This window comes from Apiospora hydei (genome assembly GCF_038363865.1).
Source record: "Apiospora hydei strain CBS 114990 chromosome Unknown utg000008l_segment0_segment0, whole genome shotgun sequence".
Lineage (NCBI taxonomy): Eukaryota > Fungi > Ascomycota > Sordariomycetes > Amphisphaeriales > Apiosporaceae > Apiospora > Apiospora hydei.
This window is the reverse complement of record NW_027117367.1, coordinates 2,062,793-2,085,556: the sequence shown is the minus strand read 5'-3', so window position 1 is coordinate 2,085,556 and position 22,764 is coordinate 2,062,793. Positions and strand designations below refer to the sequence as shown.

The window sequence follows — 22,764 nt, the reverse complement described above, 5'->3', positions numbered from 1 at the left end:
CGCCTGCTCCGGTGAACGACACGGTCTCACAGGCGTAGAAAGGTGAGAAATGTCTAGGATGCAGGGCGATGATTGGGTTGAGAGGGGACAGGCACTAAGAATCCGGGGCTGATGGGCCTGATGGAACACTAACAAGGTTCCATACAGCCTTAATGCAGGAGCAACTGGAGCTTGAGTCTAACATGTCACAGTCATAACACCCACGATAAGAGCTCCGATAAGCCCAGTCCACTTTCCGCTTCCAGGGTCTGGGTCTGCGTCTGGGTCTGCGTCTGGGTCCTGCGTCTTGGTCTGCGTCTTGGTCTTGGTCTGGGGGCGCCTGGCCCAGCTTCTTCTTCGCAGGTTGCATTGCATCGCTGTACAGACCGTCCTTCCATTCATTTGTTTCTCCCAATATCAAACACCACCTGCAGAATCCGGCCATGGGACCCAGCATGTAATCGATACAATGGCATCACCGCAACCAGAGCCCACTTACACCGTCTTCATCCGCCTGCCTTTTCCGCGAGGCGACTTCGTGGACCCTCCTCCGGTAAGTTCCATCCGTCCGCCATCCCCCTTCGCCCACGCGCAACCCGCATGGCATCAGGCTGAGGCGACGGAACGCTAGGTGAACTGGGATTCATCCAAAGACGAAGCTCTTTGGAACATCATATCCGAGGTCGCAAAGACCGAGATTGACTGTAAGTTGCACTGCTATCACTTCCTCTCCAGTACTTGGCTGAACACGAAATTGCAGGGAATGACATGTAGGACCCCCAAAGCCCCCTGGCTAAATTGAAGCTCCCCATTGACCCCCTCGAAGCGCCGTACGATTCCAGGTCACCGTCGATTTCCTCCTCCGACAGGTAGCTTTCTTGACCGAGCGCCATGCTTCCCAAGTGCGAGCACAAATGCGCAAGGCCGCGGCAGTAGCTCGAAGCTCTACCGCGCCGTCCCCGGTCCCAGGTGCCGATCCTACTACGACATCCGATGCCGCACAACCGCAGCAGCAACAGCAGATGGGCTCTGCCCTCGGTCGACCGCGAGCCCCATCAGCATTGTCCATCCGTCGAGACTCGCCTCTTCCCCGCAACGATGCCAGCGCTCCCGGAACGCCGATGCGAGCCACGCCCCGTCCGCAATCGACTAGGACATCGTCCTCTAATACAGCTGTCTACACCACGCGGAACCTCGGCGGTAGCGGCAAGGGGGCCGCACGCCAGCCGGGCGCCGAAACATCAGCGCGAAAAAGGCTCTCGTCACTCCCTATGACTACATCCGTCGACGACGAACCGGATCCGGACCCTCCATCTCCTGGGCCAGCGGAGACGAGCTCGGCAGAGTCATCATCATCCGAGTCGAGCCCTGCCCAGTCCCGCATCATCCGCCGACCTCCGCGCTTTCAGAGCAATGATGGCCCGTCGTTCGCCGATGACGAAGAGGAAGACGAGCCCGCATTCATGCCCTACAGAAGGCAGACCGATGCATCCAGCAGCGGTCACAATGATCTCACTGCGACGCTCAAGGGCAACCCCGCCACCGCCGACCTGTCAAATCGACGACTACCGAAAAGCCACCATCACCGGATACATCATTCTCAGACCTCGGACTCATCTGCAAGCTCCGCCACTGCGGCTGTTAAGGGCTCATCGGCAGACAAGAGCAGGCCTAGTGGGCCGTTATCCCCGCGTCGAACCATGGAGCTAGCCGGCCGAAGCCCTAGTGGCAAGGGCAAAGGCTATTCAAGGGATAGCGACGAGACCCCAAGCATGGGAAGCAGCTTCAGTGACCTTGATGGTGAGTATTCTTTTCTGCGTCTACACTTTTTGACGTGATGAGGCTTACATTACCTCCAGATGCCTCGGTGACACAGTCTGCATTGGAGGAAGCTCTTGCCAGCAAAATGCAAGATGGTGGCACCATCGGTAGCCGGATGAGTACCTTCAGTAATGTCTTCAGAAGTCGGTATCTTCCCAAGACTAATAACTGATGCAAGCGACATTATTTCCGCCTTTTCGTTTTTGACTTCTTTTCTATTGCCATCTACGGCAGGCTTTTTCGGATTGGGTTGGGTATAAGGATTGGCAGCATCTCTTGGCGTTTATGGCGACTTTGGCTTTTGTCGGCTTTTTCCAGGGGAACCATATCAGTAGGCAGTCTTGATGTCCCCCATACTACGCGTGAACACTTTCCTTGCATGCCTCACAACCACGCCCCTGTCCTCCAAGACCCTGTTTTCTCTTGACGGTTGCAACCATTAGTTGTGAATTGAGTCGACGTCGCAGCGACAAGCACCTGTGATCTTATACATACCCGACCTAGATATATTGTTTACTCCTTTTCCCGTCTAAAATGCAGAGACAAAGTATAGTATATAAAGAAGTGAATAGGTTATTGGAGGAGGTCATATGTCACACAATCAGCATACTGATAGGGGAGGAGAAGGTGTCTCTGTATTTCCTCTAGTTATAGCTCATAACCCTATGTCATATCTCTAGGTCCGAGACAACTAGGCGTATCGGGCCTCTTTACTCTTAAGTAATGAGTATAACGCATCTTAGTCAAAGTAATAAACTAGATCAGTGAGTCACTTTGTCCCCTCATTCCCCTTTTCCCAAGATATCGGACAACAGTGTCGCTGGTAGGATCTTGTCGAAGCGGTTAGATTCGTTCCTATGCCGCTAAAATCCGTTCAGCGTTCGTCCGCCGTCCGTTGTCCGTAAAACGGGACACGCTCAAATCCGTTCGCACCACCATCATCGCCCGTTATAAAAAGGCCCATATCCGTTTCTTCGGCAGCACGCGTCGAAAGAACGACATGCCCGTCCCGTCGTTCCGAGCCGCCGACGAGAACAGAAGCCCGCTCCTTCAACAGCCTATTTGGGCTTGGGCACGGGAGCCTTCTGGCCGTGGGCACAGTGGTAGTGGGCGAAGCGGCAGTCGCCCTCGTTCTTGTTGCAGCCGGTGCCCGTGGTGCCGGGCGAGCGCGCCCAGTAGGGGCAGATGAGCGGCTGCTCGAGCAGGCCGGGGCCCCGGTTGTGTGAGAAGGGGCAGCCACGCAGGCCGCAGCGGTCGTAGGTCGACCACCAGGGGCAGACGAGGTAGCTGGCCTGGCGGCCGTTCAGCTCGACCTGCGGGCCCTGGACGATCTCGCCGTCGAGGGAGGGGCTGGCTGTGGCTGTGCGGGAAGGGGGTAGGGGAGCTGGTTCTGGCGGTGGTGCTGTTGTTGTAGCGACTGTTGTTGTTGTTGAAGTTGGCGATGCCAGCAACAGCAGGAGCAGTAGCAGCGGGAGTAGTAGCACCAAGAGCAGTAGCACCAGGAGCGAAAGCGCCAGTGGGAGCGGGAGTACCGAAGGGGCTGGAACCGAAGATGTTGTTGACGTTGGAGGGAGAGGCGCGAGATCGCCAGTCTGAGGAGCTGCTTCTGGGGCTGAAGACGTTGCTGCTGCCCTGGTTGTTGATGTTGGGGTTGGTGCTGCTGCCACTGTAGCCGCCGCTGGAGCTCTGGCGATTGTTGCGGTCGCGTCCCATGAAGCCAATGGGGGTCACGTTGGCGCTTCGGACAGGGGTGCCTCCTTGGGTGTTGTTGGTATCGGACGAAGGGGGGCCGGTCGGGTTGCGGCTGGGCGTCCAGGGCGCGGCCGCGGCGGGCGGGGAGACGAGTTGGCGTCGCGGCGCGGAGGGAAACGGCCGTTCCAGGACATGGTGATGGATTTTCCTTTGATCGCCGACTGGTAAGACTATTGGTGCTTCTTCTATATTGGGGGTCGGCGACGCTGTGAAGCGAAAGTAAGAATTATTGGCAAGACAGGAAGCACTGCTTGTGATGGATGGCCTCGGCAGCGATGACACAACAAAGAAGGCTGGATGTGTTATCGGATGTAGCGATAAGCCAGTGAAAAGACGATACCAAAGATAGAATCGACGACGCAGTGGTGGTTCAAGGAGGCAGCGACGATTCAGGGATCTCAAAGATGGAATCGAGGATACGCCGAAGGTTGAAAGGGGGAATCGACGATTTAGGGACCTCTCTACCCTCGAGTGAATCGCCGACCACGGCAGTTGCGATAAGTCAGTGAAAATATGACCCCAAAGATGGAATCGGCGATACGCTGAAAATTGAAAGGGGGAATCGACGATTCAAGGACCTCTTTAACCCCCTAGAGTGAATCGCCGACCACAGAGAGAGACGCGATACCAGAAATCGAAGGCGATTGATACAGCCTCGTGGTTGCTGATAATGGTACCGAAGCTTGTGTACGACGGTGATGTGAGAGTAGTAGGGTGGAAGTGTAAGGGAAAGGTTGTGGTGGGAAGGGTTGTTCGTCCTCTGGCCGGGAAATATGGCAGGTTTATGTAGGCCTCGTCGACAGTGAATACAGGGGGAGTCGGCGACATTGAATACAACTAGAAAGATTCTGCCGTTTGGCCAGTCGGCGATATTGAATACAAGTAGAAAATTCTGCCGTTTGGCCAGTGAGCAAGTGTGTATCAAGTGGTTCAAAGTGACTCTCCAGGCGGTTGTTACCGCAGTTTGTAACAATCGGCTCCCAGGCGTGAATGCAAGCTGGGCGATAGAGGAAACTGGGCTACAATGGGCTCGCCTACCTAATCTACGCCTGTATCCTAACTTGAGAGTACCTCGCTATTATACCTTGAGGCTATTAGAATTATGCAACACCAACTCGTCGACTCTATGCCGCTGTATAGCGGACGGTATACAACCAGTCTTTCGTGATATCTAAGGTGGCCGCTCGATGACTGCGCGGTTGTGTTTGTTAGCACCCAGATGGCCGATGATGGATTTCGTGAAGTAGAAAACACCCATCAATGGGAACGCAGGAGTGAGTGGCAGTGTGTAAGTGAGAAACCATATAAGTCAGGTGAAGCAACATTATACAGAAGAAGCAGGCTTTACTTTGGATACTGTCACCAGCCCTGAATGCTCTTTGATGCTGATGCTTGTTTCATGAAAAACAGGGGGAAGAGTACTTGTATGATATTGTCAGCCGCCAATGTGTAGTGAATAGGAGAAGCGATACAGCAACAGGAAGGCTCGTCAAGATATTTATCACATCAGACGGCCGTGCCTTCCTTGAATGTAGGAGAGAGGATATGGGGGTGGAAAATTTTGCGGTAATATGGGTAAAAGTAAGACTCCATCACTGAATATCTTCTTCTGGCTTCATGGCTGGCATCCATTCTTGCAAGGCATGACGGGCACAGCCTCCACATGGCATAGTATCAACTGTCAGACAGGCTATAAGATTTTGCACCACCATTCAAGGGGATGAATGGAGTTGACAGCGTAGCGGAGTAACTATATGTGATAGGCAAGGCATGATTAGTAAATGGCGATTGGAGCTCCAGCATGTAGTGGCCAAGGGATGTCATGTATCCAGGCCCAGTTTCGTGTTCAGCATGAGACTGGTTCGTTGCATGGTGAATCTTTCATCAATTTGGTGCCCGGAGCCCTAAATGTAGGAGAGCACGGGAGGAAATACCTAGTATACACGAGAGCTCTCAAATCAGGCGCTTCCGAATTATTACTCTTTTTCCATCGTTCCTACCAACAAATACCAGAAATGCGAGTGCAGCTGACGGGCAAGGTTGGAGATATCGCTTCTCCTGAGAGCCAGATCATCTATAGACTTCCGTTCCAGTGTGGAAACCGTGCCTCCTCCTTGACCGGCAACTCCTTCTGGCCCGGCGAGGAAGCTCGGCCAGTTGTACAATACGTCGTAACTCGTGAATTAGATGTGGCGAAGCCGTGAAATAGTCAATGGAGACCAGGCGATCAGACACGATTCACTATCTCGTGCTCCTCAACTAAAAGACCATCGTGGTTAGCAATGGTACACGAGAAGGACACGGCGAGTTTGGTATGGAAGAATAAGAAATAAACAAAGGGAAACACTCACCACCAGTATATCGTCCGTTGTGGCTACCCCATGCCGACCAAGTGGGCGTTCGCGGCGCATCCTCTGTTGTGGTGGCACGTCGCTCGAAGCTGAGGCCGCTGGTGTTGTGAATCACGTCGGAATCCTCGCTGTTACGGCGCCGCTCATCTTTGGGCGGAGGAACGGGTCCGGGCCGGCTAGCAATGCTGGCGGCTCCCCTCCTTCTCTTTCGTGCATCGGGTGGCCGTGGTAGATATCGCCAGCAAAACGGTGGCGATGCTGCTCGCTGCCGACAGGGGATCCGGCCGTGCCTGCCTCGACATCCTCCTTCTGCTGCCCCTCCTCCTGGGCCTTGTTCCTGCGGCCGCGACAGAAGAAGAGGAGCAGGACCGAGAGCCCGACGACCGCGATGACACCAATAATGAGACCAATCTCGAGGGGCTTGGAGGGGTTGGGGTTGTAGTTGCTTAGGTTATCAGCGGGAGGAGAGCCGCCGTCGAAAAGGGAGCCGACGGGGGTTGTACCACCAGAACCGTCCTTCTTCTCCATTGTCGTCATTTGGCGGTAGTTGCTGCGAGGCACAAAATGGAGATGGAAATGCCACCAAAATCCTCAGAGTCTTGTGGTGCAGACTCGTCCCTTAAAGAACTCGAAGAAACCTTGACACCCTGTCTGGGGTGACCGTTATGTGTAGGTTGTGAGAGAGAGTACAAGGCAACCTCAATATTGATAATGGCGAGTGGCCAGCCGAGAGAAGTCTCCAGGAACGTAATTGATGATGCTACATAAGAATAATGCAGCAGTAACAAAACGAACGCGTCGTCGAAAACAATTGGTGGCAAATGTGAAGCCGAGATGGAGGTATGGCAGTTGATGGTGCTTCAAAAGAGATGGAGAAGCAGCAAAACCAACAGCACGAGGTTCCAGTCCTTGGTTGATTTATTAGTACCGCTATCAGAACGAATACTTGACTTCTTGGGAAAGGCACTCACAATCGTCCCTGTTGATGAAATTACACAGGTGGGAAAATTGAACCAGGTATCAATCCAGATGGATGGATATCAATGGGACTTCATGTTCTTTTGCTGGCAAAAGTTGGTATCACGCGGCACCCTCCAAAAATGGCTGGGAGCATCGATTGTTTGCACAGAAGGGAGAGAAAGGAGTAATAAGATGTTTCAATGTCGCAGCGTAGCCGAGACCTTTCGTCCAGAGAGCCCACGCCAAAAGTGCGCGTGAATGAATGTAAGCGTGTCATCCTACGTCCAATCTTAGGTGTTCCCCAATCTAATCCTCTCCTCCTTGTATTCACTCATATCAACCACTCCAGATAATGCCCACCTCCGCAGAACCAGGTAAGGTAGTTGACGATATCACACACACACTCGCCCTCTCCCCCACAGGTCCGCCCCCAGCCAGCGAGGGTATGATGCGAATAGGAGAAGAGAAGAAGCCCGTGTTTCGACCAGAAACCCGTTGGTGCAACCTGCTGTCGTTGAACGAACGCAGCATCTCGCCATCCCGATTGGCGATCCCCCTTGTGCATCGAGGCAACATCCACATCTGGCAGCAGACATATGTAAGTACATACATATCTGGGGAACCCTTGTTCCAGCCTTGTATAAATTTGGCATGGCCCCTCCGCCCCTTTGATCTCAACTTCGGGCATTTGTTTGCTCTATCTAGCCCACTCGGCGACTCCCTTGGGAGCGTTCCCCCCAAGCACACCCAAGATCCACAGGACAGCGGCAGAAAACAAGCGGGCGCGGCTCTCTGCATGGCCAGCCACTGTATCTTCCCGAATCCTACCTCCTTTCGTTTGAGCCTTTCAGTGCCAATTAAAAGCCTGATAGGCGAGAAGGGGGTCCTTTACGGCTAACCGTCATTTCGCCCGGTCCTGAGATCTCTCCCAATCTGCTCTTGCGGGTCCGTAATATCAGCCTGCTCCGTAACACAGGCATAATTGGTATAAGAGCATGACACTCGCACCCAGACACCCTTTGTGTATCTCTTTGTCCAACAGTCGATCTTGTTGTCGATTTCCCGAGTCAAACTTCTCCTTTTGTCGTATGTCCTACATGGCCTGATTCTCTCACGCCATTTCCACCCACTCTGCAATTTGCGATGGCGATCATCATTGTCTCGGCCTCGGCAAGATAAGGTAGATCAGGTACTTATCTAAAGGGTGCTTTGAATGGCTTTTGGATATTCCATGGTCAATACATGTTCTTTGCCATTTGGAATGGGGTGAAACGCTTCGAGGGTTACCTAAACATTTTGAGCAAACATCAGTATCTGGTGTTAGGAGGTCTCCATACCCAATGACAAGACCCATCAAACTTGTGGTGTTCAATGCAATCCTGGTAGCCAGGGCAGGGATATGAACATTCTAACAATACCTGACCATGCCAGCAATGTGATCCTTAGCCAAGCTCTTCCATAACAGAGGGAAACATGACACTAAAACAGCAGAAGGACGAGTCGTGAATTCTCTATTATCTAATGCCAACGAACCCAGCTCTTCTATTTTGCCAAAAGCCAACGCCAGTGAATGCAGTAGTATGTATCTTATATTTTCATTATAGCTCTTTCTCTAGATATATCCCTTGAGGACGGCGGCCTCGGCGTTCAGTATCGAAGAACCAGCGGCTCCGATGACGGTGTTGTGGCTCAGCGCGACGAACTTGATGTCGAAGATGCCACTCTCGTCCTCGCGCACCCGTCCGACGCTGACGGTGTACCCGCGGCCCAGGTCGCGGTCCAGGCGCGGCTGCGGGCGGTTGGGCTCGTCGTCGCCAAAGACCTTGATGCTCTGCTCGGGGGCCGAGGGGCAGCCGAGCTTCTGGGCCTCGCTGACGTACTCGCTCAGGGCCTTCTTGACCTCCTCGGCGCTGGGGGCCGGCTGGTTCTTGAACTTGAGCGAGACGCAGGCGGTGTGGCCGTCGAGGACGGACACGCGGTTGCAGGCGGCGCTGACGCGGAGCTGGTCCTGCTCGACGAACGACGTCTTGGCCTCGTTGATCTCGCCCAGGATCTTGCGCGCCTCCGTCTCCAGCTTGTCCTCCTCGCCCGAGATGTAGGGCACCACGTTGTCCAGGATGTCCATGGACGACACGCCCGGGTAGCCGGCGCCCGAGACGGCCTGCATGGTGACGACGGAGACCTGGTCGACGGGGCCGAAGCGGGCCTGCAGCGCGGCGAAGGGGATGACGAGCCCAATGACGGCACAGTTGGAGTTGCACACCAGGAAGCCCTTCTGGAGCTTATGGTGTTCGCGCTGGTGGGGGATGAGGTCCAGATGCGGCAGGTTGACGGTCGGGACGACGAGGGGCACGAGAGGGTCGCGGCGGTAGTTCTTGGCGTTGGAGAAGACGGCAAGGTTGGCCTTGAGGAACTCCATTTCTGCATCACGATGCGCATTAGCCAACGTGTCTGCTTTCACTTCTCTCTTGCAGATTCATTAAAAGTAAATGCTGATAGCACAACACCAGGTGCATAATAAGCATACCTATACTCTCAGCCTGCTCGGCGTTGAGACCACTGAAGACGACGTCGCAGTCAGCGAACTCGCTGGCCTTGCATTCGCGCACGACCAGCTCGCCCACGGAGCCCATGGGCGAAGCCTGCTTCCACTGCACGGCATCCTTGTACTTCTTGCCGGCGGATCGCGGCGAGGCGCCCACGGCGTGCAGGACGAAGTGCGGGTGCTGCGACAGGAGCAGGATGAAGCGCTGGCCGACGGATCCTGTGCAGCCCAGCACACCACACTTCTTCTTGGGGAACTCTGTCGGGGCCATCGTATCGTTTCTGTCTATTGTTCGCGTAATCGGTCTGGTGTTACGGATATGACCAGAATTGTCAATCCCGGTTTGGCTTTCGAAAGTGGTAAAGGTAATTAATTGATGTATGCGATCAAGGAAAAGCTCTATAAGGCGACTTTTCAAATGTTTGGTTGGTATCTGATTCATTCATTTGCCCCTCCAAAAACTTATAGCTTACTTAGCTGCCCCGCGATCGGACACGAGGGGTCAATGACCCAACTTCAGTCGTATGTTTCTCAATTGGCTGATTTTCAGACTAGTTCCTTCTTAGCACATCATAGTTCCATATAGGAGGTCGCCGCCGCTATAGACTGTCCCAACCGGCCGTACAAGTGTAGAAGGGGGCTACACTTAACCCGACTCTGCGCGGTCATGATATCGAGATTCTGCACGACAAGAAAACGGACCCGGCCTCGGAGATGCTTTCTCTGCAGCGTCGGGGGAGGCATACACGCACTTATCGAACGACCCTATAACCCTCAGTTAGGTTATGTTCGGTGAGCCTGTAGAGCGAATGCTCAAAGTTTGGAGCCCTCAGCGAGAGCGCAGGTACAAGGGATAATACCCATGCTTTGACTACAGAAGATGATTCCGATGTTCGCATACATGCATGCTACTGTTCATGATATCGTCATGGCGAAACGGATCAGGAATCCATTACACCCTAGACATATCGATGGGAGATTCCACGGCACGACACCCAATCGGAACCCGGATTTTTGAACAGCTTTGGTCGAAACTGTTTGACTGGAAATATTCAAATGTTTGCCAGCATAATTAAATTAGGCTGTGTTATTTGACCAGGGGGTTAGCTAGCTACCAAGTATATCTTTCCTATAAAACCTCAAAACAACTCCGTCCCAATGCAATTCATAGATTCATGATAGCCACCACCCAACACCATGCAACTTAATTGACCTCAGAGTCTATGTACCTGGCCCGTTTCTTCTGTAAAAAGCGCTTCGATCCCCTCTCGTCCTGTGAACGAGCGCCGACTCTCGGTACTCCCTCGTCTTGAGCAGAAAAGGCAGGGCCGTACTGCGAAGCACCGCCGCCTCTCACTGCTCGCCTCGGGCTCTGTAATGGCGAGCCTCTTGTCGTCGGTGGTGGACCCACCTCAAAAATTCCGTATGGTGGACGGGAAGTCTGTTCCACCGATGCGTTGGGGCTGTAGTCGGCAACCCCTTTCCCCTTCTCGTCATAGCCTGCGTCCCTGCTCTTCCGCGACAGCTTGGCCGCCGCTCTTCCCCCTCCGCCGCCGGCAAAGGCGGAGCGCACATCCTGCCAGTTCTCGTGAGCCGACTTGGTCTCATCGTTCATCATCCAGAGACAGGCCGCGACCAGCGCGCCTAGGATGGCGGCAGTGCAGAATGCAGCACCCACCCGGTCTCCCGTCGTAATCGGTGACGTCGCAAAGGTTCCATGGGGGTCTGTCCGTCCAATGTCCGACCCGCCCGCGCCCGCGTTGCCCTCACTGGTGCCTCCGGTACTGTTCGTGACCGGGGGCTGGGCCTTCTCGATCATGTTGGCGAGAACGACCTCCATGGCCGACATCTGCTGGCCCACGCCCATAGTGCCGTCCCACACGCCGTCCGAGTTGTTCACCCACCGAATCCCGCACATGCGGCCGTTGTAGCCGCCCGTACACTGCTTCGCCGCCGCGACTGCCGAGTTCTGGAGCAAGGGCTTGATGCGGTCAAACGTCCAGGGCGCCCATTTGGTGGTGGCCGCCATCCACCGGCTGAGGTAGGCCTTGAAAGACTGCTGGTCCACGTTGCAGAGGTTGACAGGCTCGCAGGCGACTTCGAACATGATCTTGGGCGAGGTCCCTGTCATACTGTGGAAGAATACGTCGGTACCGTTAAGAAGACCGTCTACCCTTTCGTGCCACAATGCGCTTTCGTCGGTCTGCTTGAGGTTGTTTGTATACGCGTACATAGCAGCTGCGCCAAGTAGAAACGCCCCCTATGCATCGTGAGTCAGCTCATATATTCCCCAATTCTGGTTCCTTGTCGAGAGAGAGCCAGGGCGCGAAAGAAAATAGCTTCCTGAAGGAGCAATTACCCTGGGGTATTGGACTACGTACAGGGTTGTAAGAAAACTGGTACGGCACAATGCCGGTACAGTTGTCTGTTGTATGCGCACCATCATACACGTAATAGTGCTCGTCGATGAACTTCACACCCACCATCCAGTCCCAGGTCTTGACAGCCCAGTCGGCATAGGTGGCATTGCCGGTATACAAGGCGAGGCGTGCGGCTATGTTGAAAAAGCAGGCCTGGGATATACTGTTCTTGTAGTCGAAACCGTTGTTCCACGTGAAGATCTGCCATCGCAAACCGCCGTTGCAGTGTTGGGGGTCCCATCTGGCCGCTTGGGTGTTGAATACCGCCTGTGCCAACGCCAGCCAGCCCGGCTGGCCCGCGGGAGGGTTTGGGAAGTTGTATTCGGCTGCCGACATGACAGCCATGCCCCAGAACCCTTGGTCATCATTGCCCTCCGTCAACGTCTGGTTTGGCGGCATGTAGTCATTATTCGGGCCCACCTGGAACAGTAGGCCTTCTGAAGTCACTTTGTTGTAAGTCGTGTCACCAGTGTAGTACCAGTAGTCGACCATGGCTCCCATAAGAGCACCGGCTTCCCACCCTTTACCACTAACTATCAGCAAGCCACAGTCTCACCAGAGTGCGAGGATTCTTACAGTAGTATGGCTGTGGAAGAAGCCCAGGAGTCCCACCCGGCTTATCGCCGGTGTAAAGGGACATCAGGTCCCGAGCCATGCTTTTGGAGACATCTTTGATGGAATCTATTAGCAGAAAACGACAGTCAGTGATATTTCAACCACACTTTCCTTTGCGGAATCCAGACCTTACCCTCTGAATTGATGTCAAGTTGGTATCCGTAAGACAACCGGCTAGCAACCAGCAGTATGGCTGCCAGGCCATGGCCGGCTTGCCGATAGAGCCGCATGACACTGGCTCCTTGGCGATGCGCTTGGCAATCGTGAAGATCGTCTTACACGTTCAGGACCCAGTGACGATCGCTCGTTGGTATTAATTACAGCGAACAGAGAAACAGTCTCATGCCCCAAGTCCATGCATCGGGATATTGGTAGGGTCGAGTAGTACTTGGTCAAATTGGCAATATATCCGTCTCTTGGTAAATACGAGTAGCTGGCTCAATGGAATATAGATGTATGGATGTCGTGAGATGTCGAGATCCTATCAGAGACCTTTGGCGATTGCAGGGGTATCGCATCGGCGCATAGAGAGAGACACAACTTGCGTCCACTTTTCCCATCAAGCGATGTGCCCGCGCATGTAATACAAGCAGTATTGATTCATTAATATTCGGTAGTACCAGTTGCTTGGAGAAACAGGAACATGTGGAAACATATACAAGGTGCAAGCCGAAATGTAGCTGACAGGCACAAGGGGAAGGAGGAGAAGAAGAAACCCGGCTTGGCCCGGGGATGTCGACGGCCCTCCAAGAAGAATGAAGGGGGAGTATGGTCAGACATATCATATCATAGGTGTGTACGTGTATGTATGAACGTACGTCAACACATATCAGACATGTCCGCCGTTGTCTGCTTGTACGTACAAGCAACAAAGCAACACAAGCACCAAGCACACGCGCGCACACATGCACACATGCACCTTTGACTAGTTACTTGCATTTCCCCGCGCTAAAGTGACGCACTTCTGACCGATCCCCACGTCTTTGCGAGTCGTCTTGACCCTGTGGTGAAGTACTTGCCTGATCATGTAGGTTACCACAGAGCCGTCTCGCACATCCCAAGGTTCCATTGTCCTCCGGCTGACCCGGAGTGAGGTTGCTGCAGCACTTTCATGTCATGAACAGACTGCTAGCCCGCTATGAACGTACGCCACCATAATATGTAGCAACGAACCACTTGAGGGTGCGGCCCGCCGGGCGCTTCTGCTTGTCCATATTTGCCTTCGGGTTTACCTTTTCCATTTGCGTCTGGGCCAGGGCAGGCTCTGCGTACCTTCAAGACCCAAATCTTACCGGAAACTCAAAGTGCTTGCATCCAATAAATATATGCAAGGCACCCTTCTTAAAGACATGGTGACACCCGAGGGGGTCAGCCTTCTTTGTTCGACGACAAGTATCTCTTGCCTGAATTGTTTGTCGGGCATCCCGCACGACTGGGTTCATCAAAGCGGGGTGAGAATGGAGAGAGCCGAGCCCACATTAGCTCGGCCGGGGTCTGGAGAGTGCTGAAGAGGAATGACGCTAGGGCTCGAATTGGAACCTCTTCTTCACCTCATCATCGAAGGGCCTGACTTAATAAAGGTACGGAAAAGTATGCGACCGCACCAATGCCACCAGTTCTATTGACGGAAATCTAGCGCTCAGCTGAGGCTGCTTGTTCGTAAACTTTTTCTTTTTTCTTCTTCTTCTTCTAGACTTGCTTTAGGTAATACAGGCTGCGTTCGCCGTCGTCAACCTCCGTGCTCACGGGCACAAGACAAATAAGAAATGAACTGTGGCTTACGTACCTTGCGGCAGGCGCTGAAGATGAAAAAACTTGTGAATCCGTGAGCTATATACGTACGACCTCAGATGAGCAGCAATTACAGGCTGGCTTTTTCGCCGGAACTGTTCCCTGAATAAGGAAAACATGACTACCATAACTCATTGGGCATCAAAGGCGTGGAATCTTGCTCAGTCGCTGCCCGCTGCCTTGGCGCTGGCTTTAGCTTGAGGGTACTACATGTAGGGTTTGCAACACAGAAAGCTACAGGTCAGGTACTGAGTGAGGTGTTTGAAACGAAACAACACAGCACAGAGCAGACGAAAAGACCAGCCAGAACATGCTACGTTGATCCATTGTCTTTACCTCGGACCCTTCCGTACCATGATCGACCGAGTGATATCCTGCTGGATTTCCCACGACATCCAGGTTTATTTATGGGCCAACAACCAAGCCAACATTAGCGCAATGCTGAGGATACCTGGAGTTGCGTAAAACCCCACGAACCTGGACGATCATTTATAGAGTATATGTAAACTCTCAATGTCATGGGATAAGAGCCGTCTCATTGGTAGCTGCTTACAAAGGTAAGGCAAGCTGAACATGCCAGTCCTCTTTCTCAACCTCTCCACATCTTACTTACTAAGGCACTTGTCGCCATTTGAGACTCCAGTGTCTATCTAACACGCATGTTTTGCCGATGTCATGCTATTACAGCTTCATTTCGACTCTTTAGGTGACAAGACATGGAGGCTACATTGAATCATCATTGGCTACGATAGACATGCGAAAATTCGAAAAAGCGTAGTTATTCTTGGGTCATGGGTACTACTCCGAACCAGATGGTCGGAACGTCTTGATCCTCGAGTATGGCGTCGCAACTGTCGCTATACAGCCGCTCAGCTTGTGCTACCCTTCTAGACCCTGAAAGCTTCTATCAAACGTGAGCGAGAACTTCACTCTAGGAAAAGCAGTGGCTCTGAGTGGGTGGCCAAAGAGCAACTGTCCAGTTCGAGTGCCCCCATTTGGAGACCATCGCCAACGTCGATGGAGACGATAGGTAATTCATTCGCAAGTCTCGATGGATTCATATTTGGTCCATCTCTATTGGAACATCTGTAGTTCCGAATTATCAAGTCTATCTAATAGTCTCTATCCGAGCCTACCTAAGAAGGTCGAGAAAGCTGCAGCAACCAGCTTGACACGGATCTTCAAGTGGTTCATGCCAGCAAGTCACGTGCCGTTGCCATCCTCTGTCCGTGACATGCTTGGATTCGAATAAGGCATAGTAATTGTCATATATACTCGAAACGCAGCCTATGAGAGGAGAGGAAGAAGGTGGGACATTGTTACATAATATTGAGTTACTGGGTCGTTTCTCGTGACGATGGATGATGAAACGGAACTGCAACGATCAGAGATTCGACTTGTGTGGCTTGTGCAGCACCATACAAACCATTCCCCAGACACCAGAAGATCGACAGGGACTCCCGAGAAGATGCTAATGCAAGCCATGGCCGAAAACCACATGGGAAATACGTTTCAATGAAGATGGAAGATTCGTCCGACTGCAGATAAGCCTACATCGCATTAGGTAACATTGGAGGCTTGGTTGAACTCTCTCTGGTGCTTGTTGTTTATTCTCGACGCATGAGGTGACCATTTGTTTTAGTGGAGAGGACGGAGCTGCGCTGGCTGCTGGCTGGGCAATTGGAATCAACAGCTGGAGTATGCAGGTAGTAGTACAACATCACAATAAATAACAATGGATAGTAAAAGTCCCGATGATGTGATCAGGATCCATGGACCAACGTACAACCATTCCGGTCGCCCCAAAGCATGCGATGCTCACGTGTATATGGATGGCAAATAGTCCGGTTGTGGGATTGACAAATTCTTCTTTGTTCAGTTGAAGCCGGAGAATGGCGCAGGTTACGAAGTACCTAACTTGCCTCGGTAGGGGTGTAGTTGAGAGAGGCACTGCCGCATTCGCATTCCAGCGGCAGGCGAGTAAGCGCCTAGCCACGTTGGTCTGGGGGATTGCGTGGACGGTTGGCGAAGGAAGCCGAAGCCGCCACCAGCCCGAGTTAATTGAGAACGATGGCCTCGTATTGCGCGTAGTAACGACAATACTGAGCGAAATCGGTGGGGAATGATGCTTGCTACGTTAGTTGGGCCAGAAGGGACTCGATAATACTGTACAGAGCTATATGCGGTTTACTAATTAATCATCAGTCACAACAGGGGAGAGAAAGAGAAGGGGAAAAATAAAAATAAGAGACACCCCTTCGGTTGCCTGGTGATCCATTCCATACGTGCGCAGCGTTAAGACCATCAAACCATTGGAAAGGGACACCCCCTACCTCCGACCGTCCCTGTTTGAGGTCATTGTCGAGAAAAAGCTCGGACTCCATTTTCTTTACGACTGCGGCTAGCTAGAGCGTGCCATTCAACCCAGGCTCCAGCCAAACAAACCCAGCCCCGGAGTTAGAAGTGAGAGAGAGCCCCAGCAGCCAGAAAGCCCAGAAAGCCCAGCCGGACCCAGTCAAGGTCAAAGTCACCCAGCCCATCAATCTTGCATACCACTCTGCCACTCTCACTCTGGCTCACTCACACCTTGCCTAGCCTCCCAACTCCCAAGCCTCCCTGACCCTCCCAGACCAGACCCTCCCAGGACAGAACAACCTCTCTCTCGCCCATTGTAGCTCGGACGTCTCCCAACCCTCTCTCTTCCCTTTACACATACCTCGCAACCCCGAATTCTCCCTCCATCACCACCACAACCGGTCGCACAAGCATCACTATTTCGAACCGACCTTTGTCAACACAAATTCGAGCACTCTACGATTGATTCGTTCCGTCTTCGACCCTCCTTCACCCAAAATGGCCTCCCACAACCAAGAAGCCCCCTACGATCCCTACATCCCCAGCGGCCAGGCCGGCGCTGCTCCTCAGCAAGGCGGCAATGCCAGGACACAGGCGCTTCAAGCGGTAAGTCGCTTTCATATTCGCCTTTTTGAATTCCCAGATGGATTTGTCCCTGGATCGCGAGATATCGATGCCGCCTTTGTCTCCGGCGGTCTCTTTTTGTTCGCCGCCCAGCGTTCACATGACAACCCGTCATTAATCCCTATTACCACGGGAGACTGCATCGGCAGCATCAAACGCCTGCGATGTCACCTTCGCACAAACGAAATATCTCACAGCAATGTGCATGGTATTTCGCGGCTATATTGAATGCATTAGTCGGTCGCGCGATGCGGTAACTAGCTGGATGCCGGCACCAGATCGACTGGTCCATCTACGCAATGGGCGCGACCTGCGGAGCAGTCAGCACCAGGACGCGATCCTTGCGAAAAGCAAATCGTGTTTCGTTGATCTGCATGGTCTCACGACATTCCAGAGGACACCCGGGGCTTTTCACGTACATACATATTGGAACAAAACAACTGACTGGCTTCTTATGGATAGCAAATCGACGACACTGTCGGTGTGATGCGAGAGAACATCAACAAGGTCTCTCAGCGCGGTGAGCGACTCGACAACTTGCAAGACAAGACAGACAACCTCGCCACATCGGCCCAAGGTTTCCGCCGCGGCGCCAACAGAGTGCGCAAGCAGATGTGGTGGAAGGACATGAAGATGAGGATGTGCCTCATTATCGGCATCATCATCCTTATCCTCGTCATTGTGGTTCCTGCTGGTAAGTGCCTACCAACCTGCACCCAAGGCCTCGAACAGTTTGAATGAATGAGTTTCTAATCGCCCATCCACTATTTAGTTGTTGCGACTCAGCACAAGAACTAAGCGAAGGACCACTTCTCTTTCTGCCTGAGTCCCAGGCAGTGTTGGCTACAGTCCAGGGGACTTAGATAACGAGGACGATTTTGACGCTACAAATAAAAACCCGATGACGGCTTGAATCTCGCGGGCTTCGAGCACACACCTTGGGCGGTTCGGTCACCGGATTTACGAATTCTACAGAACGATGGAGTTTATTTTTTGCCGCTGTGTTTTCACTGGTCTTGTTTTTCTGCTTTGGCACGCAATGCATGGTTGATACGAGGCTTCCAGCTCGATACCCCCACCCACACACCCCGAGCAGATATACTAAGCAGAGGACGAATTAGGAATGGGCCCTGCATGTATGATGAAGCGAGGCGAGACGAGACGAGACGGGGCGTTTCCCCGACTAATTGACATACCTTATGATATCTGCGAAAGCAACCTATGGCGATGATGTCAGGGCATTCATTATCGTGATGTGATAACGTGTATCTATACGTGATACAGTGCAATGTGCTGGTGTGTGACAATCTACAAACGCAGCGACTAAGTTTACTTGTACACTCAACTTTGTGTACCTGTATGGCAATGACTAATCCGTCGAAAGGGGTCGAGAATTCAGGAGTCCAAGAAATCAGATACGTAGATTTTGATATCTGAATTATCATATACACTACGGTTGGCCACCCTGGGGTTGTACTCCGCGGGGCTCATGCCGAAGCGCCTGGACTTGGTCATCCTCTTCACCACGCACTTCGCCGTCGCCAGGGCCGAACTCTACCCCGTCACCGCCGTCTTCGTCGTTATCGTTGTCGCGGGTCGTCTACAACCAGAGCGCTTCGGCCGCCGGCGGTAGCGGTAGCAACGGCGGCAGTAAGGGGAGAGCGTGAAAAAGGGGAAGGGGGCACCAAGCAGTTTGCTACCAAGTAGTTAGCTCAAACAAGTGGGATGACAGGGAACCGAAGAGCCGGTTGGCAACACCATAGCTCGCAGGGTGAGAAACCATCACGATGCTTGCTACTGTCACGAACAAAAGTAGCCATCGGGTTACGATACTTCTATATTACCAGAAAGTTGGTGAGTTGTCCACCTGAGCTGTTGACTCTACGAAACGAACGAGGGTAAAAATTACATGTTCCGACGCAAGGTGTCAACGTCAATTTGGATGGGTTTTCAACTGCGCTGACCACTCCTCGACGCCCTGGTGTCCTCCCCCGTTGGGACAGATAGAGCCGAGGACATGGGCCTTGCAACCCATTTCGGTGTAAGAGCAAGACATGAACGCCTGCAAGCATCTCTCCCGCTGTTCCCGGCCTTCCCATCCAAGTAGCAATGCCACGTCATACGGTTCTGTGGAGTTGAGGCTTATTGGGCTCGTGTAGTGACGAACAGCGAATGGTCGACTAGCTGTCCCCGGACGACATCCAGCGGGGAGGTTATGAGGGAGGTTCTCAGGATTGGTCAACGAACTTTTTGGTCACGGTCAATATCGACCGCACAAGACAACCAGGACGGGATGTTTACTTACTCGCGGAACCAGTCGAGAAGATACTGAAATAGCCGGCGGTTTCTCACAGCGGACTGGCGGGACCGGTCGACAAGTTCCTGAGATACCTGGCTATTCATATTTGGTTGCGGAGCCGGAATACGAAATCGGATGAGCTCAACCAGCTTTCCGTCATAATCGAGAGCCTCGTTCGATCGTATCTTCCACGATATGAGCTCGGCCTTGACGTTTTCGCCCTCGAGGATCATGTCACATACAGTCTGGGTCACAGCGTTGTCAAAATCGCTCCAGACGATCATGATCATGTACTTGAGTGGGGAGGAATCATGTGTCGTCTGTCCCCATTGAACTTGGTTGATACCAGTGGCTCTTTCCATTATCTCGCTGAGCTTTTCCTGGAGCAAGGTAGTCGCCGGTAGGCTACTCAGGCTACTATCCGTGTACTCAACAAGGAACGTATCAATCTTACAGGGGCCTTGTGAACCAGGCTTTTCAGGCCCGAGCAGACCAGGGTAAAGAACAGTATCCTCAGACCCAAGCAAAAAATCTGAGTGTATCTTCAATTTGTGATTGAAATGATGATCTTTGGTCTCTTTCATTTTCATCGGGTGGAAATCTGTCGATTTGGGACAGACGTAACCCGGCGGACTTTGTGACTTGCCGTATTGCGGCCACTTTGCATGGAAGAGCGATGCAGTGGGCGTTGTTGACAGTATAGCCATCGGTCCAACATGCCCGGGGGCTCGTTCACTGAACAGGAGGCGTAGCGCAACCTTATGGATCTCCCAGCCAGGGTCTTCTAGCGGCTCATCCTCGCTGTTAGCCACGGTGCGGCTGAGTTGGACCCTGATAAAAACCTGTTGAGTGGTTTGCCGAGATGCTCTTTCGACGATGAGCGGCCGTTGATGAGCACGGAATGTCGGATTTTCCTGGGAGTTCAGGCTGCTGCGTTTCTTGACGATACCGATATGGGCCGTCAACGTCTCAGCCAAGCGCTCTACTTCCTCTACTTCATCAGCATCGACGTCGCCGAACCAAAACTCCCACAGGCCCTTCGGGGCCGGCTTGAAGCTAGGGACCTCCTTGAAGCAAGGGACCATCATGTACATTCCCAGAGCCGAGTCGCGAAATTCGTCTCGAGCCGCCACGGAAGGCCAGACTGCAACGAACAATAATTAGCAAGATCCATTCGTCCTTGGGCCACCACCGTCGTCATCAGTAACCTAGCGAAGGTGGGTGGTTTGAACATACAGATGAGTACGAAATAGATGTTCTTGTCGCTCTCAGACGTGCCCCAGAACATCATGAAGGGCTTTCCAACGGCTGCGGGAAATTTGTCTTTTATGCCATGGAAATCGTTGGAGAGGGATGACAATGTGGCCTTCCACAGTTCATCGAAGACACTGGGTGGCTGGATCTCCGTCAATCTAGGGTCCAGCTCCAAGCGGATGACAGTTAATGCGGGTTGCGAATAGATCATGCTGAAGGTTACTTCGTAGACATGTAATGTTCCAAAAATTTGTGTTATGTTGTGTTGAGAAGAGAACTGGCCAGTCCAGGTCGACTGCTCCGGATGCCAGATTTTGATGTGTTTGATGGCCTTGCAACGACCGCCCAATATGCCATCTGTCATATGTAAAGTGCGGTTCTTTGACCCTATGGATCACCCGGTTATCTCATGCATCATCCGGCTACCCCATTACTTATCTCTCTTTCCCAGTAAACAGCTATTTCGTCACTACCTGCCCGCTAGCTGCCTATGTCATCGATAGATTTGCCGCCGGTTGCCAATTGTAACCCGTAGCCACTAAATACATTGAGAATAGCAGTTCTTGTACTCCAGTTGCTTGCACGTGAAATTCAACTTCATGGCTTGCTCTACTGGTAATCTGGATACATGTACCGAAGTCCACAAGAGACGGACGATATATGTTGAGTAGTTCGTTGGGCAATTTTCTTGGCTTGGCGAATTCAGGAGTCAGGTCTCTCTCCCGCGTATAATGACTCAACTCCGTCCCTGCCTAGGTATAATCCGCTCCCAAGACACTCCTTGGTGCCAGTAGAGATGGGATACGGCAACAACGCAATGCCTTGAATATACCTACCTTACCTACATAGTCAGCCTAATGAAAAGCTTCAGTTGAGCCACTGATCGTAGGTATCATACCCGGAGCGGAAGGCAGGACTTTTGCGTCCACGGTGTGGAAGTTGTCAACTTCTAGGCGAATGGATACAAAGGGGCAAGATCTCCCAAGGGACCTCAAACAAGGAGTGTACACATTCTCAGTAACGGGAAGGCTCGTATTTACGGGAGTGGAAACGCAACCATGGGCCTGAGGTCCACTTGTGAATAGCAATGGCCGCACCTTCTCTACTTCCAACATCAGCCGCAAGAGAAGGCCCTGCACGTCCGCCCTGCTCCTACCTAGTTGTCACTGCTGGCGAGAACGCAACGGCAGTGGCTTCTCATCGACGTCCAAGGTTTCAGCGTGATTACTGAGCAAATGAAAGGTGCTGGCTCGTGGACCAAACTTCTATTGACAAATGCGTCAATGATAGATGCACCAGTAATGACGAGATGGCCCGCTAGATCCGCGGTATAACATAAGGCAGGCAGGTTCTGGATTACTGGCACTGAGCAACTTACACGACAGATGCAATGCCCAGTTAGGTTATGTAGGTTGTACCAATAGCATTCGTCCGGCATCCCACCTTTAGACATCGGTACCTCATGTAACATCGAGTATGCTGCGTGTGGAGAGAACCAATACCCGGGAAGAAAACAATCTGTAACTGATTCACCGTTGCCGGCCTTGGTCCTGACGACGAAGTGGACCTTAACTTTGCTGCCTCTCATATACCCCGAGCCGGCCCATGAGAACTATTCACTGGCGCTGTTGTAGCCCCCCTTTCGCGATTTCACACAATACATGACGCTGACGACGACCGAATACATGTAAGTATACATGTAGTGATTGATGGTTTTCTTTCTTCTGAATGATTCAGTGATAGCAATGATGTCATTTCGCATTCGCATTGCCGTCGTCTGGATGAACTACACCAGTGTAACCAATCTCTGAATCATTACAACGTAGATAGTCACCAGATGTAGTTACATACATCATTAGGTAAGGTAGAGGGCAGAATAGCTACAGTAGTCGCATGTTGCGCAGGTTGTGGGCTGGTGAGCGGCGAGCCACTGAAGCTGATTGCGCACTCCACCGAGCAAGGTTTCTCCAACTTCTGATCATGAACGCCCTATGAATC

At 52.5% G+C, this 22,764-nt stretch overlaps 7 protein-coding genes across 7 annotated transcripts; 3 read left to right on the top strand and 4 right to left on the bottom strand.

The window, feature by feature from the left end:
• Positions 1-448: 448 nt before the first annotated feature.
• On the top strand, positions 449-1,972 carry PG997_011213 (uncharacterized protein; the record flags this gene model as incomplete). The annotated part of the gene is made up of 5 exons (XM_066815528.1): positions 449-532; positions 611-683; positions 740-749; positions 806-1,779; positions 1,839-1,972. 5 exons carry the CDS (start codon positions 449-451, stop codon positions 1,970-1,972), a joined length of 1,275 nt encoding a protein of 424 aa, XP_066664818.1.
• An 886-nt stretch (positions 1,973-2,858) lies between these two features.
• Positions 2,859-3,513, bottom strand: PG997_011212 (uncharacterized protein; the record flags this gene model as incomplete). The annotated part of the gene is made up of 2 exons (XM_066815527.1): positions 2,859-3,217; positions 3,285-3,513. 2 exons carry the CDS (start codon positions 3,511-3,513, stop codon positions 2,859-2,861), a joined length of 588 nt encoding a protein of 195 aa, XP_066664817.1.
• A 2,054-nt stretch (positions 3,514-5,567) lies between these two features.
• On the top strand, positions 5,568-6,353 carry PG997_011211 (uncharacterized protein; the record flags this gene model as incomplete). Its single annotated transcript, XM_066815526.1, has 4 exons — positions 5,568-5,723; positions 5,819-5,864; positions 5,993-6,131; positions 6,179-6,353. The coding sequence occupies 4 exons, from the start codon at positions 5,568-5,570 to the stop codon at positions 6,351-6,353; spliced, it is 516 nt and encodes a 171-aa protein (XP_066664816.1).
• A 2,122-nt stretch (positions 6,354-8,475) lies between these two features.
• Positions 8,476-9,679, bottom strand: PG997_011210 (aspartate-semialdehyde dehydrogenase; the record flags this gene model as incomplete). The annotated part of the gene is made up of 2 exons (XM_066815525.1): positions 8,476-9,284; positions 9,391-9,679. 2 exons carry the CDS (start codon positions 9,677-9,679, stop codon positions 8,476-8,478), a joined length of 1,098 nt encoding a protein of 365 aa, XP_066664815.1.
• A 933-nt stretch (positions 9,680-10,612) lies between these two features.
• PG997_011209 (uncharacterized protein) lies at positions 10,613-12,507 on the bottom strand (the record flags this gene model as incomplete). The annotated part of the gene is made up of 3 exons (XM_066815524.1): positions 10,613-11,668; positions 11,790-12,361; positions 12,405-12,507. Coding segments are annotated over 3 exons (1,731 nt in total), but the record flags the coding sequence as incomplete, so codon positions are not given.
• A 4,580-nt stretch (positions 12,508-17,087) lies between these two features.
• On the top strand, positions 17,088-17,906 carry PG997_011208 (vesicle-associated membrane protein 4; the record flags this gene model as incomplete). The annotated part of the gene is made up of 2 exons (XM_066815523.1): positions 17,088-17,195; positions 17,676-17,906. Coding segments are annotated over 2 exons (339 nt in total), but the record flags the coding sequence as incomplete, so codon positions are not given.
• A 1,608-nt stretch (positions 17,907-19,514) lies between these two features.
• On the bottom strand, positions 19,515-20,977 carry PG997_011207 (uncharacterized protein; the record flags this gene model as incomplete). The annotated part of the gene is made up of 2 exons (XM_066815522.1): positions 19,515-20,656; positions 20,749-20,977. 2 exons carry the CDS (start codon positions 20,975-20,977, stop codon positions 19,515-19,517), a joined length of 1,371 nt encoding a protein of 456 aa, XP_066664812.1.
• Positions 20,978-22,764: the final 1,787 nt, after the last annotated feature.